This window comes from Mastomys coucha, unplaced genomic scaffold (assembly GCF_008632895.1).
Source record: "Mastomys coucha isolate ucsf_1 unplaced genomic scaffold, UCSF_Mcou_1 pScaffold16, whole genome shotgun sequence".
Lineage (NCBI taxonomy): Eukaryota > Metazoa > Chordata > Mammalia > Rodentia > Muridae > Mastomys > Mastomys coucha.
In genome coordinates, this window is record NW_022196898.1 from 6479732 (window position 1) to 6498208 (window position 18477).

The 18477-nt window shown below is 37.5% G+C and overlaps 1 protein-coding gene and 1 non-coding gene across 6 annotated transcripts in view; both read right to left on the reverse strand.

The window, feature by feature from the left end:
* The window catches only part of Nbea (neurobeachin), a 551294-nt gene that overhangs the window by 332726 nt on the left and 200091 nt on the right, over positions 1–18477 (reverse strand). For 4 of the 5 annotated variants that reach the window (XM_031373880.1, XM_031373884.1, XM_031373881.1 and 1 more), the window contains 2 exons: positions 9398–9552; positions 7143–7269 (listed from right to left, as the gene is read on the reverse strand). In XM_031373880.1, coding sequence (XP_031229740.1) covers positions 7143–7269; positions 9398–9552 — 282 coding nt within the window. The remainder of the gene's footprint in view (positions 1–7142; positions 7270–9397; positions 9553–18477) is intronic. The other variant, XM_031373883.1, reaches the window with a different exon arrangement.
* LOC116094536 lies at positions 10747–10879 on the reverse strand. Its single transcript, XR_004120177.1, has one exon. It is a non-coding gene; the product is annotated as a small nucleolar RNA SNORA69 (small nucleolar RNA).

Below are 18477 nucleotides of genomic sequence, written 5' to 3' on the forward strand. Positions count from 1 at the left end.
AAAATATCTAATAAGGAAAAAAAAAAAAGAAAAAAAAGACCAAATACGGAGCTGAACTGGCTTCAAATGATGAGCTAGTAGACTTCAAACTGTGCTTATATAACTTGAGAAATATATGAATATTACATCTTTCATGATAAAAGATCACATGAATGGATATAATTCAATTGAAATCGGTGGTTTTTTTTGTTGTTGTTTTTTAAAAACTAATTGATTTCTAACAACCCTCTTTCAAATGTGGGATGACCAGTTAGAAAAAAATAACTTCATTCCTGTCCTTTGTGAGGCAGCAGCTCCTCCTGCAGCTTTGAGGAAAAAAAGTAGAAGAGCTGGACAAAACCAAACCACACCGTGCTTGGTGACAACACAAAATGAAATAATATTTGGCACTAAATAAAACAGAACAATCATAAGGAAAGATACAGAAGGAAAGAGACAAGTGAATCAATAATCAGTAAGTCAAGTGAAAGAAGGCTGACAAAAACTAGTACATATTGTTAGATCCCATCCTTTTAAAATCCTTGAACAAAATGCAGGCATTGGACCATGACTCTGAATGAAAAGACACCTAAGAAAGTGGCCGTGGGCTCTATGTCACTCATCTCCCAAAGATGTGTTCTGAAGAGTTATTTGAGAAATTGAGTAAAAGTTTTTACTGATGTTCAGAGGCGTGAAGCCAGGAATTGACTGATGTCCTCTATACAGTAGCACTGCGCCATAAAAACAGCTGCAATCTTTCTTTACTCTTTACTGAATCAAGGTCAAGTAGTATTAGTACTATCTCCTTTAGTTGTCAAAAAAAAAAAAAAAAAAAAGAAAGAAAGAAAGAAAGAAAAAGAAAAAAGAAAAAAGAAAAGAAAAGAAAAGAAAAGAAAAGAAAAAAGTGCCTGAATTACCTTTCTGGCAAGATAACTATCATTTCCTGCTTACATATTACCTTATACCTTTAAACATTTGCTATGGAGCCTTCACATTTTACTAGCATTAAAACTGCCAATGGTGTAATCTTATTTTTTTATTGGATATCTTATGTATTTACATTTCAAATGTTATCTCCTTTCCTGGTTTCCCCTCCTAATTCCCCCTCTCCCACACCCCACCCCCTGCTTCTATAAGGATGCTCCCCTTCCCAACAACCCACTCCTACCTCATTATCCTGGCACTCCCCTATAATGGGGAAAGAAGCCTTCACAGGACCTAGGGTTTTCCTCTTATTGATGCCAGACTAAAGTCATCTGGTACATATGTGGCTGGAGCCATGTGTCCCACCATGTGTACTCTTTGGTTGGTGGTTTAGTCCCTGGGAGCTCTGGGGGTACTGGTTGGTTCATATTGGTTCTGGGGTACTGGTTGTTCCTCCTATGGGGCTGCAAACCTCTTCAGCTCCTTGGGTCCTTTCTCTAACTCATCCATTGGAGATCCCATGCTAAGTCCAATGGTTGTTTGCAAACATCTGCCTCTGTATTTGTCAGTCTCTGGCAGAGCCTCTCAGGAGACAGATATAACAAGCTCCTGTCAACAAGCACTTGCTGGCATCAGCAATAGTGTCTGGATTTGGTGTCTGTATATGGGATGGATTCCCAGGTGTTGGAGTCTCTAGGTGGTCTTTCCTTCAGTCTCTGATCCACACTTTGTCCCCATATTTACTTTAGACAGGAGCTCTTCAGGGTTAAGAATTTGGAGAGGAGTGGGTGGCCCCATCCCAAAAGGGGGTCTTGACTAACCACTGGATATGGTCTCTCCAGGTTCTCCCTCCCCTTTGTTAGGCATTTCAGCTAATCTCATCCCTGTTGGGTCCTAGGAGCCTCTTGCTTTCCTGGCATCTGGGACTTGCCTCTGTTCAAATTCCTGACCACTGGTAAATCATCCTATCTCGTCTCCTATCTGATCCTGCTTCCCTTTTCTCCCCTTTCCCCCTCCTGTCTTCCCCTCAAGTCCCTCTCACCTTCTACCTCCCATTAGCATTTTGTTACCCCTTCTAATAAGAATCTACATTTTGGTCTTCCTTCTTCTTGAGCTTCATATGATCTGTGAATTGTAACTTGAAAATTCTAAGCTTTAGAGCTAATACCCACTTATCAGTAAGTATATACCATGTGTGTTCTTTTATGATGGGGTTACCTCACTCAGAGTGATACTTTCTAGTTCTATCCATTTGGCTAAGAATTTCATGAAGCCATTGTTTTTCATAGCTGAGTAGTATTCCATTGTGTAAATGTACAACATTTTCTGTATCCATTCCTTTTCTGAAGGACATCTATCTGGCTATTATAAATAAGGCTGCTATGAACATAGTGGAGATGTGTCCTTGTTATATGTTGGAACATCTTTTGGGTTTATGCCCAGGAGTGGTATAGCTGGGTTAAAGATCTCAGAAGATGGAAAATTCTCCCAGGCTTATGCACTGGAAGGATTAATATAGTAAAAATGGCTATCTTGCTGAAAGCAATCTACAAATTCAATGCAATCCCCATCAAAATTCCCACTCAATTCGTCATAGTGTTAGAAAGCGCAATATGCAAATTCATTTGGAATAACCAAAAACCCAGGATAGTGAAAACTATTCTCAACAATAAAAGAACTTCTGGGGTAATCACCATCCCTGACTTCAAGCTGTATTACAGATAAATTGTGACATAAACTGCATGATATTGGTACAGAGACAGGTAGGAAGATCAATGAAATAAGATTGAAGACCCAGAAATGAACTCACACACTTATGGTGACTTGATCTTTGACAAATGATATAAAACAATCCAGTGGGAAAAAGATGGCATTTTTAACAAACTGTGCTGGTTCAACTGGTGGTTAGCATGTAGAAAAATGCAAATCAATACATTTTATTTCCTTGTACAAAGCTCAAGTCCAAGTGGATCAAGGACGTCCACATAAAAACAGATAAACTGAAACTTATAGAGGAGAAAGTAAGGAAGAGCCTCGAACAAATGGATACAGGGGAAAATTTCCTGAACAGAACACCAATAGCTTCTGCTCTAAGATCAAGAATCGACAAATGGGACCTCATAAAACTGAAAAGCTTCTCTAAGGCAAAGGACACTGTCAATAGGACAAAACGGCAACCAACAGATTGGGAAAAGATCTTTACCAATCCTAAAACCAACAGAGGGCTAATATACAATATCTACAAAGCATTCAAGAAGTTAGACTCTAGAGAACCAAATAACCCTATTAAAAATGAGATACAAAACTAAACAAAGAATTTCAGATGGCTGAGAAGCACCTAAAGAAATGTTCAACATCCTTAGTCATTAGGGAATTGAAAATCAAAAACAACCCTGAGATTCCATCTCACACAAGTCAGAATGGCTAAGAACAAAAACTCAGGTGGCAGCAGATGCTGGCGAATATGTGGAGAAAGAGGAACACCCCTCCATTGCTAGTGGGATTGCAAGCTGGTACAACAACTCTGGAAATCAGTTTGGCAGTTCCTCAGAAAACTGGACACAGTACTTCCCATAGTGTAATCTTATCCCATGAAAAATAGCAATGAATCTATAGAAAGTACAGATCAATTAGGTAGTATTTTAAAGTTCTAAATAACTTATTATAATTAATAAAAATTAAATTAGTATAAATAACTAAAGAAATGATATTAATTAAGGGGAATATAAAAGTTCACAAAACATACAATCAATAGACAAAACCCAATTGTCTCCATGTAACAAATGTACATACAAATGTCCTTCCTGTTTTAGTGGCACCTACCATGACTTGCCCTCCACTTGCATAATTTACTTTCATTTGCTGTAATTCTATATAATGAAGAGTTCAACCTACCTGTGCATTGTCTGTTTGCCTTATAATTCACAAATTTTGAAAGAAATATCAAAGAGATAGCCTAATTCAGAACACCATTGAAGACATGGAAGGTATTTTAAAGGTACATAAAAAGTACAAGATTGCTACAATAAAAACTGTAAGATCTGAGTTTCTGACAGCACAGATGATGAAAAGAAATAGTCCACAGTAAATACTAATGCTCCACAAACCTAGAGGATCAATATAGCCACAATAATCTATCCACTGATCTAAGCCACAATGAACTATCACCAATTTTGTTTGTTTACAGAAACAAATAAAACAAATAATGTACTTAAGAGCAAACCTCAGCATTCACCTAGCTGTTTCCCTAAAACTGCCTCAAACAGATCAGAACCTAGCCACCAATAGGGAAACTACAGGACAAAAGGCAGAACACAAGATTTTAGAGATTGATAAAGATAATTTAGTAATTATAGAAATCATAAATCACAAAGGAAATGGTTCAGACAATCAACTTAAGAGAATGAGAGAATGGCAAGCACAAAGCTAACAAAGGACATTTATGCAGACTATACTGATAACTCCTACATATTATAAGAAAAACAGAGGAGTTCAATGACCCATAAACACAGGCAAACCCACTGAGAAGCAATAAAATCAAATGAGATATAATTATCCCACTATTGTAAACACTCACTGTGACAACAGCAAGCACTGACAAATGTAAAGTATAGGATGCTTTATATATTGCCCCAGAGAGTACGACAGTCACTTGCAAAATGGCTTAGCATTTTCTCATGATTTTAAACATTTACTTACTATCCATCCAGCAATTTCATTCTTAGTTGGTTACTGAACAGAAAGAAATAAAACGTTTGGGGAAACCTAGGACTTAGTCATTTTAAATCTTTATTTGAAATATAACAACTGGAATAACTCCAATGTCTCTAAATGAGTAAATAGATACACTCATTATGAGTCACACAATGGAATAATACTTGAATCTAGGTAAGAATAGAATAGTCACAAAGAGATAAGTGAATCAACAAATCAATAAACCAAATTAAAGAAGGCAGACAAAAATCAGTACACATTGTATGATCCCACCCTTTTAAAACACGTGAATGTAAAATCTCAAAGAAAAAGCTGAAAAGCACATGCTGCTGGCAGGGATGGGGTTAATTATGCATAAGGATTTAAAAATTTCTGAGGTAACAAATTTCCTTTCATTTTAACTTGCAATGTGGTTTTACCAGAATATATACTAGAAAAATTTATTAAAATGTGCATTCTAGTCATTTTTATTGAATTTCAGCAATACAAACAAATAATCCCAATAAACTTGAAATGAAAACTAACTTGAGAAAGAGCTGCAGGGGACAAAAATAGAGAAGAGATTGAAGGAAAAGTGGTCTAGTGATCGACCCGACTTGGGATCCATCTCAAAGGGAGGTTCCCAGGTCTGACACTATTACAGATGTTATGGTGTACTTACAGACAGGAGCCTAGCATGGTTGCCCTCTGAGAGGCCCAACAAGTAGCTAATTAAGACTGAAGCAGATACTTACACCCCAAAAATAGACTGAAGTTGGGGACTCCTGTGGTTGAATTAGGGAAAGGCTGGAAGAAGCTGAGGAGCAGAGTGGCTCCATAATCAGAGCAAAAGACTCAAGTAACCTGGACCCCTGAGCTCCCTCAGACCCTGAGCCACCAACCAGGCAGCACACACCAGCTTGTACAAGGTCCCTGACACATGTGCCTAACCCAGAGATTTGAGGCTCCAGAGAGTGGGAAGCCTGGAGGAGACTGGGGGGAGGGACCATCCTCTTGGAGACAGTGGGAGAAGGAATGGGATGTAGAACTGTGGAAGGGCGGGCTGGAAGGAGGGCAAAGACTGGACTGTGAAAAATAAAAGTAACAAAAAATGAATAAAATCAGAAACATTAATAATTATACAAAGAAAAGAAGCATCACAGCTAAGAACTATTTATTAGTTTTTAAAAAAAACTAAATTTTGGAAGGAGTATATGATGTCCACAGTTTGGAAATAACAACAGTGAAAGAGAAGTAAAGGTCCAGTCCACTGCAGAGACTGTCTCTGAGACTCCTTTCTGTGGAAAACAGCAGTTGTTTTTAACAGGGACATTTGAACCCTGATTTGAAAGTTCCAAGAGAATAGGAAGCACTGAGAACAATTACAATTCTCTCATGAGAAAGAGGCAAAGACCTCCCTCAAGGCCCTTTCTGCCATTACTATACCTGAAGCTAATTGTGTCAGCTTAGTAGGTGCACAGGCAGAGCAGAACTGATTGAGATCCTCAAGTTAAGAATATAGAGGCATGATTTATGACAGATGTGGAAGATCATGGTATAAAGAGGTCTTCAAATGAGGGCTGGCTGTCTTCCTATCCCTGTTCTTCTTACACACGAGTCACAAAACCAATTCTAGCCGATTCTACACCTCAATAGAAAGATCTGGAGAAAGGGCTTTTACAACAACAACAAACAAGGCAATCATGAGCCAGAAAAAAAAAGAGAACTGATAAAGTGAAAATTTACACACACACACACACACACACACACACACACAAAAAATTGATCAAGGCCATATTGATAATAATAATGATTTGAAAAATTGTAAAAATGACCCAAGATGAGAGTGAAATGGCTGCCAAGTCAGTAAACTCATATAAATGCACAGAAAAAGAATAACTTGGCATAGTGTATTCATAGTAGATGCAAAAGCTGGGCAGTAATTCCACTCTAATAGTTTATTTGCTTAACAGATATGCACAGTAGCACAAAGTACACCCAGACAATAACAGATGCCCATAATATCACTTATATAACAGCATTATTTGGAATAGATAAAAACTGGAAAATTCTAAATGTCTATAAACTTTATAATGAGGGGCAGCCCATTCTGCGAGTCAGCACTCACAACAAACAAAGTAGTCTTCAGTATTCGTGGTCCAACAGTACGGACTACATAAAATTATACAGATTTATTTTCAAAGCTTATGGTTTAAACTGTTATTATCAGAGATGATCGATTCCTACCATGCTGCCTTTGCACATCTCAACAGTAGTTGGAATGACAGTATGTACTACACAACAAAGAACTAAAAGTCCTGTAAGCAGTCTTAATTGAGACCCCCCCAGTTTGTATTTGCATATATAACACTGGCTTTTAGTAATTTCCCCAAGTACCATGGTTAGGCAGAGTTATGAATATATTAAAGAGTATGTAGATAATATTCCCAAGACGGCTTATCTCATGTGAACCCACTACCAAATATTTCACTGTATCTTAAAGAGGGACAATAAAACTGGTAAAAGAAACAAATCACTATGCATACCTCATGTTCTCAGCTGAATCTTCTGGCATTGGGGCTACGGTTTGTACAGCTGGAAGATTTTTGCTGGTAGCACCATTAACAAAACTAGAAGAGGAGGAAGAGGAGGAGGACCCTGAATCCACAGCACCTGTACCCAAAATAATAATTTTAGTTTTAAATATAAATTTATTTAACACAATAATTTTATTATTTCATTTCTATTTGAGTTTCAAAACATATCATCAAAATTTCTAACAAGAATTTGATAATTAAAATTATTTGATCTTTAGTATATTAATAAATTCCATGGATGTTATATCAAAATTCAGTTGATTCATTTATGTTAATTTAACAAAATTACATGTTACAAATGGGTATAAATAAAAGACATAAACACATGAAAAAAATTCTACATTAAGTGAGGCTGATAAAACAATGCAAATTTAAATGTGAAAATTTCCCCCCTTTTACTACTTTGTTGTAATATTCTTAGACTTCACGCTCTAAGGCATAATTTATAGAGCACTTGGGAGCATAATTTTATCATTTTGCAGGATTAAATTCTGACTGTGATGAAATGATTCCTTCAGAAAGCCTATGTTGGGTTCAACTGTACCTGACTTTAAATACTGAGTTTTCCTCAATGATATGAAAATGCCATTTTAGAGAAGATATTTCTAAAATATGCCATGTGAGTACATCAAAGAACTGTGGAGTTGAGGGACATCTAGTGTTCCTAAATATTATATGTTATGCTATTTCCAACAAAGTGAGTTGCACATTGGATTTCTATTGTAACAGCTATGCAGTGCCATGTGCCAATATCTAATCTGTAAACCATAGCTCACACTTCTATCTATATATGATAAAGTATTAAAGAAGAAGGTCATTAAGGAGAAAGTCTTAATTTTTACTTAGTATATATTTTATACTATCAAAAAACTTAGTTATACATCAAATGCTAATTTTAAAAAATAAACTATAAGTATAATGTCTTATACAAGGACAAAAGTTAATTTAATCTTTTCATTTTAGTGCAGTCATAGGAAAAATGAGGACTTTATTTATAAGACATCCTTAAGTTTAGATTCTACTATACTATAATATTTTTAAAACTGAAAAAACTTACAAATTTTACAATGCCATAATGCTGCTCATTGATTGAGACAAGTACACATGCTTAAGAGAGTGTTCTACTTACTACACCCCATAAATGTGTGGTTCATGATATGTCAGACTCAGGTGGCATGACAAACAAGATAGATACAGAAAGCACAAAAAAAGAGCTACAAAAATCAATAGAAATGGGAAGAATCTAAGTAATGATAATAAATGGAAAAGTTCAAGGCTATACAGTTTGGAGAACAGAAGACTACTATAGTCAGGGAAGAAAAGTCAGGGTCATCTTGCGTTGTCTAAATACCTAAAATGGAATCACAAAGATTTGGGTAAGGATTTATTTAGCTAATAATAAACAGGAACATTTCTGTAAATGAGAGAGCCAGAGAGAGAGTTAGAGATAAACAGAGAGAGGAGAGAGACAGAGATAGTGAGAGAGACACACACAGAGAGACAGAGACAGAGAGACAGAGACAGAGGAGACAGAGAGACAGAGACAGTGAGAGAGACAAAGAGACAGAGACAGGGACAGATTTTAGTCAGGCTTTAAATTTTTATAGTGATTTGGAATTTGTGGTTTCTAGAATCATAGAAAATAGCTGAACAATGAATTAATTTATATTCTTAGGTTATAACTATCATATTAATTCAGTGTAAGGTAATAGTCCTTATTCATATACTCTTTTAATAAAGTTGAGGCTCTTGCATTCATCAAGGTTCTTAGGGAATTTTGCCTTTCCTTGAAGGATTTAGCAAAGGATATATCTTAGGGTTCAGTCAGAAAACTCTATGTTCTAGCACATGCCCCTTGACATGCTTTATATGTTTTCTTTTAACCTGTCACTCTCCAGTGTCTAAATCACCTTTTGCTCCTCAAATGTATTCCAATAATTTGATTTGCCCTGAAAGTAGAGTATGATGTTTTGAGACAACTCAAAACAAAAGCCAGTAGTGTCTCCTGAGATGACCAGTGTGTGTCTGTATCCTAGAGCCAGCAACGGACTCTGAGAATTTGTCAGACAGGGTACAGCACACTGAAGACTAAACTAACCATAAATGTACTGGGCTTTTTGGTTGTTAAAATCAAATGGGAAAATGAAGATACAGCAAACAGAGAAAAAAGGATGAAGCTTCACAAAAGTCTATAAGGACGATACCTGTCGTGTTAATCATACTTTTTGGTGTAGCTCCAGGGGCAGCAAATATACTTGAGGTACTGCCTGTTGGCAGCCCACTTCCCGCAGCAGTGGCTCCCACAGTGGTGACAGCTAGACTACCTGGAGGTGGCTTCTTTACAGGCACCACCACACTCCTATAGAGAAAGACAGAAAACAAGACCAAAACTTGAGATGAAGCCTGTCCCCACAGTGGAACTCCAGCTCAGCTCAGCGCCCTCTCACCAGTCTTTACTTCCCTTTTCTGACCCTCCACACTGTTCATTTGCAAACCCAACATCACTGGGGAAAGAAAGGCAGATTTTAAACAAAGACTGGGAAGTTTCTATTGTGAAAATGTATTTGGTAAACACTAGCGTAGAACCTGGAGTTTATAAATCTTTTAAATTGGCAAACAAAAAATAACCACATATCAAAGTCAAATGCAAGTAAAAAGGCCATAAAACTGTACTACCAATGGTTTACTGGGCTAAGATGCTTGCCTCATGTACTGGAGAACCTGAGCCCTGGAACCCAAGTAAAGAAGTCAGAGCGTGGTGGCAAGCATCTGTAATTCCAGCTCTTGTGAGACAAGATAGGAACTGGAGACAGAAATATCACCCAGAAGCTCATGTGCAATGCGGCACAGCATAAACAAGACCCTCTCTTTCCAGCAAGGTGAAAGGAGAGACATGACTCCCCAAAGTCCGTTAAGTGCGTATATGCTGAAATTTGTCATAAAATTATATAACAACAAAGAAATGTTGACAGCCAAAGTGGCAAATATTGTGCTGAAAAATGAAGTGAGATAGTAAAACACACCTGGGAGTGAACAGCTTGTAATTTTGGTTCTCTCATCAAAATAGTTATCTATAACTCAAAAACATTCAGAGGAGAGCATGCATATATAGCTAAAGTACCACTTATCTTTTGTGCCTTAACTTTAGAGACATAGAAGTTAACTTTTTCGCATATCTATTTAACAATTTCAAATGAATTTAACTTAAGAAATCTTTTGGACACTTTACTATCTTAAACTTCAATGATGAACATATGCGGATATTGCATAATTTTAAAACCTGAATTTATAAAATATAATTAGCATCTGTATTTTTGTACTATAAAGGCTTATTTCTCAAAACTTATATCAATTTAAATTTCAATTCATAAATATGTCCAAAGCACTAATCAACTATGATTGACTTTACAGAAAAAGATTCATGACATGCATTAAGTTCTAAAGCATGAAAAATAATCACTGACAATGTAAACATCTTCAGTGCAGTCATTTAAAGCTCATATATTTCACTGGTAATATGTCCATTTTTATTATGTTTTTATTTGTTTTTCTGGACTGTCTCTGTTAAGCTGTTATTTTTACTCTCAGAAAGGTAAAATCAGAGGCCATCAACATGGCCGCTCTGTAGCAGGGAAGTAAGTAACAATAATTCCACAAAGTGAAGAGCTATACTTGTAACCTGCTTTGCAATTCTGATGAAAATTGAGTCCACTAGTTTTGATGAAACTATATGAACACAACATTCTAAAGTCCAAACTTCTCATCTTTCTTTAACATAAACCCTTCTTTTTCAAAAAGGCAATTTTGTTAATTTATTCATTAAATATTTCAATGTTGAAAATTTATTTTTATGATTATTGTTCTTAATGGGCTCATATAACTTTTTAAAACTAAAGGTATTATAATATTAAATGATATTGATTGTGCCATAAAATTTTCTCCACTCTCTCTCTACTGATATTGTTTTTCTCATTTTTGGTGGTAATGGCAAAATTAAATGAGCATCTAAAACACATACTGTCTTTTTAATCCACCCCTGGTGTGCCCTCAGCTAGTGTCTCCATTTACTTTTCCAAGATGAAGTATGACATTTTAAATCGAATACACAGGACACCACAGAATTAAGAGATGAATGGCATCAGCCTCTAGGTGTGGGATTCTAATCCCAGTTCCTCACTATCAAAGATGTACTCACTCGCATATAACTTGGGAGGTTAAAGAAGGAAGGATGTATTCAGAATGGCTTGACTGACTGTGCGGTACCTTAGAACTATTAATAACTATTACCACCTAAAGGACTTCCTACCTAAAGGATCTAAGGAATCTAGTTCCCAAAACATAAAGGTAAGAAAAGGAGAAAATACTGATACAGTTGGTTTATCATCAAAACTTCTCTCTAGGATTAAGAATCATATGAAGTCTGCTGTTTTACTGGAATTCTATCAAGGAAACATAAACACCAATTCTTAAAATAGAAATAATTTATTAGTAAAATTATTTCATGTTTTTCTGCTTTTCTAAAATTTTTTTTTGGTGATAAAGAAATATGGGCTCAGTTGATAAAGCATTTGCTGTCAGAGAGACTTGAGCTGGGATACCCTGCAGCTGTGTACAATGCCTGGCTCAATGAGGCTCCAGTAAGCCCAACACTTGGCATTAGGAAGGTAGAGAGAGGAGGGTTCCTGGGGTTTGCTAGCCAGCCAGTTTAACCAATTTGTAAGTACACACTCATACACACACACACACACACACGCACACACACACACACACACACACACACACACACACACACACACACGCACGCGAGCACACACCACACACTTGGTTGGCAGCGCTGTAAGGTGAATCTATAAATGGCAGGAGAAATAGCATCGCAGATTACTGACTAAAACATCACTGTAATTATCAATTACAGGCAGACTTCCATGAACAAGCTCTCTATAGCATCCTGCAGCAGTTATCCATAATATCTTACCCTATGTAGAACCTACAAGAAATATCATGAAACCTAAGTACGAAAATTCTGTAATGAAAGTTTATGAACAGCATAAATCTCCAACACCTGCAGCATTTTGAAGCTAGCCAGTGATCCCATTGGGTTAGGTAAAGCACTAGAGGATGTTGAGAGCACATCCTCTAGTGTCCCAGCCTGGGTTAGAGATGTAGACCTGACAACCTCTGTCTGTGTGGGTGGGATAGAGCATGTGAGTCTCTGTCAACTCACTTCTCTTCACCATTACACTGAAATTTCCAATCATTTGTACTGTATAAAACTGCTGTCAAAGTGCTTGGCACAGCACCTGCATACTATTCATATTACTCTGGAACCATTGAAAGTGCTGACACAGTCCGGGTCTGGTGCAGCATGAAAGAAGCTATAGTCCTGGTACATTCTGCACTTGTCCATATAAGTTTGAGGCTTTGTATTTCAGCAGTAACAAGAAAGAATATTATCTTTTGTAAATTGGATATTTCCTTTATTTCAATGTCATTCTCTTTCCCGGTACCCCCATCTTCCCTCTCCCTGCTTCTATGAGGGTGTTCCACTACCCAGCACCCACCCACCCACTCCTGCCTCCCTGCCCTCGCATTTCCCCACACTGGGGCATCGAGCCTTCACAGGACCAAGAAAGGGTCTCTCCTCCCACAGATGCCCTACAAGGCTATCATCTGCTACCTACGTGGTTGGAGCCATGGGTCCCTCCATGTGTACTCGTTGGTTGGTGGTTTAGTTCCCGGGAGCTCTGGGGGGTCTGATAGGCTCATATTGTTGTTCTTCCTATGGGGTTTACAAACACGTTCAGCTCCTTTGGTCCTTTCTCTAACTCCTCCATTGGGGACCCTGTGCTCAGTCCAATGATTGACTGTGAGCATCCACCTCTGTATTTGTCAGCATCTGGCAGAGCCTTTCAGGAGACAGCTATATCAGGCTCATGTCAGAAAGCACTTCTCAGCATTCACAATAGTGCCTGGGTTTGGTGACTGTGTATGGGATGGATCCCCAGGTAGGGTAGTCTCCGGATGGCTGTTCCTTCAGTCTCTACTCCACACTTTTGTCTCTGTATTTACTTCCGTGGGTATTTTGTTTCCCCTTCTAAGGAGAACTGAAGTATCCACACTTTGGTCTTCCTTTTCCTTGAGCCTCACTTGGTCTGTGAAATGAAATGTATTTTGTATATTCCGGGCTTTGGGGCTAATATCCACTTATCAGAGAGTACATACCATGTGTGTACTTTTGTGATTGGGTTACCTCACTCCAGGATGATATTTTCTAGTTCTACCCATTTGTCTAAGAATTTCATAAATTCATTGTTTTTAATAACTGAGTAGTACTACATCGTGTAAATGTACTGAATTTTCTGTATTCATTCCTCTGTTGAGGAAAATCTGGGTTCTTTCCAGCTTCTGGCTGTTATAAATAAGGCTGCTATGAACATAGTGGAGCATGTATACTTGTTATATGTTGGAGAATCTTTTGGGTATATGCCCAGGAGTGGTACAGCTGGGTCCTTTGATAGTACTATTTCCAATTTTCTGAGGAACTGGTACAACCACTCTGGAAAGAATATATCTTAATGGGACAATTACAACTGAATATCAAGAAAACCATCTTATGAAGCTTGAAAAGACAAAAAATATATAGAAAATATGGTAACTTTTAAAACATCTAAAGACATGTAATAAGATAAAACTTCCCTGTATGTGAAAATATCAAGTTAGGATAAGCAGCCCCATGAAAGCTATGTAATATGTACCAATTAATTTGCAATGGAAGGTATGCTCAAATGGCTGGAATGACCATGTCACAAGGGCTCAACTTATTTTAACAAAAATAAGCTGAATTTGACAGATTATACACATATTTTTCTTCATCAATAACTTTATTAATTTTTGAAGACAAATTGTTTTAGTTAATATTATCAAATTGTTTGCCTAGGATCAGAAATCTGGATATTTCTCTTGCCTAAGATCCCTATAGTACTGTTGTACCCCCAAGGCTGGACAGGGAGCTTTCCTAACCCAGGAAAGCTAACACCCAGCCCTTCCTAGCACGCTGTGCCATCCTTGCCCCAGCAGTGCCTTTCTTACTTCTTTGGAGACTGACTAATACCCACATGCTTTCTTTTCCCAGGAGCATATATCATTTCTCTTCTCTAGGCCACTTAGGTCCCAGTATGCTTTTTCTTATATTGGACTCCATGATCAATTTTCTTGTGGTTAGGGCCTCCTTTTTTCTCCTTTAGGAAATCCAACCCACCCCAGGCCTTCACCAGGACCCCTTATCAACATTAGTTTTATGGCTCGCCCTGCAGAAAGTGACCACCCTATGCAAAGACCTGACTCATCTTCAAAATAGTAATCAAAGTCTTGGTTGGAGCAGTAAAACAGGAGAAAACAACAGAAGAGATACAAATAGGAAAAGAATTAAGAGAACTCTTGTTTGCCGTTGACACAAGTTCTAGAGATGAGACCGTACAGATTTACCCATACCACTACTATAACTAAATTAGCATTTTAACAAGTGTGAGAAAACAAAATTAACACACAGAAATCAATGTTCATTGTATATACTAATAAATATATACCAAAGATGCTGAGAAAGAAATCAGGGTAAACAACTCCATTTCACAATAGCCAACAACAACAATGCCTTGGAGTAAGACTAAGCAAGAATATGAAAGTTTTCTACAATAATAACTTTAAATCTCTGAAAAAAAGAAATTGAGGAAGACACTAGAAGATAGAAAGGTCCCTTTTGTTTTTGAATTCGTAAAAAAGGCCCAATAAATGAGACCTAATGAAACTAAAAACCTAAACAGTAACTGAACAGTCAACAAAATGAAAAGGCAGCTGAATAGATGGGGGTGTCCCAGCTAGATATGTGTCAACTTGAGACAAGCAGAAATCATCAGAGAGAAAGCCTCAATTGAGAAGATGCCTCCCACCCTAAGATGTAGCTATAGGCAAGCCTGTGGAGCATTTTATTAATTAGTGGTTGATGTGGGTGGGGTCCATTATAGGAGGGGCACCCCTTGGGCAGGTGGTACTGGGTTCTATAAGAAAGGAGGCTGAGTAAGCCATGAGCAGTAAGCAGCACCCCTTCATGGCCTCTGCAACGGCTCTTGCATCCAGGTTTCTACCCTGTATGATTTCTTGTCCTGACTTTCTTCAGTGATAGACTATGATATGGAAGTGTAAGTCCATTAAACATTTTCCTGTCTAACATGCTCTTTGGTCATGGCAGCAACAGAAACCCCAACTAAGAAAAGGTGAAACCAGGATTGGGTATTGCTGTGACAGCCCTTACCATGCTGTTTGTTGGGAGATAAGAGTTGCTGTGGTGATTATGTCTCCTCACCGCAACAGAACATAAAGATAAAAGCTGGTGGCGGGATTGTGGGGTATTATTGTCATAGGCCTGACAATGTTTTGGGAAAGATTGTGGTACATATTGGGACTTTAAATAGAAAAGCCAGTGAGTGTTGAGAGTTCAGTGGGATGTTCTGTAGGAGCTTGGTAGATAAAGAGTATTGAGGGCAATGCAGATGATGGAGGCCTGAGTTGTAAAGTTTCAGAGGGAGGTTTAAAGATTCCACTGGGACCAATGGTTATCTTGAATGAACAGCAAAAAATTCTTTGCCAGTTATACAGCTATCAGAAGACTAATAATATCCTTATTAACTGTCAGTATTAGTACAGACTAGTACATTGACTATGGAAATCAGTGTGATGATTCCTCAAAAAACTTCAAATAGAAGTGTTGTATTTGAATACAACCTATTTGATTCCCGGGAATATATGCCTAAGACCCAATGTTCTCCTACAGAGATATTTACTTATCACTACTCACTGCCACTTTATTCACAATGGCTAGGAAATGGAATCAGGCTATATGTCATCAACTGGTGGAGACTGAAAATATGCTTCATATACACATTGGAATTTTGTTTAGCTGGGAAGAAATGAAATTCACAGGTAAATGGATGAGACTGGAAAATAATGGATAAAGTAATTGGTGCTCAGAAAAACATGGGCCAACAGTCTCCCCCAATGGTTTAATCCAAGCTTCAAAGGATTTAGAAACTAATCCAGGCTCTTGCCATTCCTCTTGGTTGCTTCTAAGAAGTAGATGATAAGATCTCATCACACAGTGTATCACTGACACTGGCTGCATGGTGGAGAAAAATCAAGCTGGGCTGAGCTAGAAGCTTCCTCTTTGCTGGCTACCTTTTTCAGTATTGGTGAGTGCTATCCAAACTGCTGGGTGAGAAAACATATTGATGGTCTTACCTGCTCGTGACCTCTACGAACCACAAGATGAACTAGCCAAGCAAGATGTGCTCACTAGTGAAACAATAGCAATGCTGCTATAAGGATAAATAATTTCTGTCTAATTAAAATTGATGTCCTCTTCACACAAAAGAATCTATGCCTGGTACTGTAATACCTACTAAAGACCCACAGGAAGTGATAGGCTCTGGAGGAGAATGAAATACAGTTGCTTATCTAAGTTGGAACAATGTCAAAGTGCCATTTAAATATTTAGGTTTATATGCAAACATATACTCCTTTCAGCTTTAATGATAGAAGACTTTTCAGTGACCAAGATTCATGATGTACAGGGTGCTAAGAATAAATAACAGATGAGTACTGACCTCTAAATAAGACATATACACCACCTGCTCCAAGACTCGGGGAAAATGGAGATGTTGGGTTGGAAACAAACACAGAAGCAGGAGACAGGCAGAGAGGCTGTAACAAAGCCATTGCAATCACAAATTCTCAGCAAGTATGTTGAGTGCATGAAATGGGATCATGAACAGTGGCACCAGTGGAGGCTGGGGCCAGAGGCCCACTCTTCACTGCTGGGTTATTTACCACTGTCAGACTCAAGGAGCAGAGGCTTCACAGTCTTCTGTCATATGCACACTTGGGACCCCACCAGGACCCCTCCAGTGGATAGGTCCAGTACCCTCACAGATGGTCTGCTTGAGCTAAATAGGTCACAACCAAAATCAAGTCATGCATCTGAAAAACAGACTAGTAAGGAGAGAGTGGTTGACAAGGGTGGGAGGGGGGTGAAGGAGGGCAGGCTGTGAGAATCATCAGAATGCATTCCAGATATCTATGAAACTGTCAAAGAAAAAAACTAATAAAGTAGAAAAATGTCTCTGGCATAACTATGCAGAGATTTAACTGCAGTGGAGGACACCCACGGCATAGACAGGAGAGTGGGTAGGAACAGCAAGAGCAGCTTATACAGAGGTCATAGAATAGCCAGGTTTACTCAGTCCTAGATTATCACATTTTGTCCAAAAAGGCTTGTCTAAAAACCAGAAACTATGTGAAAAAATAATGTGCTAAATAGTTTAGGAATTGTAACTGTTTACTGAATTTCCTAAGATAGTACTGGGTTGATGATGGGAAACTTCATTTATTATGGTTATATACTTGATAAAAGTATTGGAGAATACTAGTAAAATGTATAAGCAGTATTTCACCAATGCACCACTGAAAAGAGATTATTTAACTCACTTTAACTCTCTGTAAACGCCAGGAAAAACAAAGGGAATAGAGTACAGCCACATAGTCAAATCCATCACCCCCAGTCCACTCCAGACATTACAATGGAATATTTGACTGGTAAAAGCTGGCAGGTTTATAAATAATTTTCAATATATTTCTTTTTTTTCTTTCAAATGATATAATCAAAATAGATCCTGCAACAAACGGGAAGAAGCAGGAACACAACACCAGCACAATAATTATATTTTTTAAAGACAACCTTAGTTCTGTGGTTAAAGAAGTTAAGATCTACTTGTGAACATTTCTTTGTTACATATATGGTTTGTATTTTTATTTTGAGCACTAAATCCAATGTTAAAAATCTAATGAAGTGAGAATGCACATACACTAAGCTTATATTTTGTTCAAATTAGAAAACTTTAAGTAAACAGTTTATTTGATCTTACTTATTTTAGCCACAGATTTTATTTTAGGAATGTTCATTTTTAGAAAAGAAAGCAAGTTGGAGGCAAAATATTAAAAAGTGGGGAAAAATACATTATTAGTTTGCTTGGCTACATTGATTCAAACACTAAACAAGTTTGTAAAACAAGAAAAGATTCATATATTATATAATATTGACTATAATGGCTTCTCTTAGTCAAGGAAGCCATAAAATAGCATGCTTTCTAAAATAGCCTAAATTTACAACAAATTTTAAAAGAAGATTAACAATAAGAATGTATCAAAAATCACATTTTTTCATTTATTATTTTCC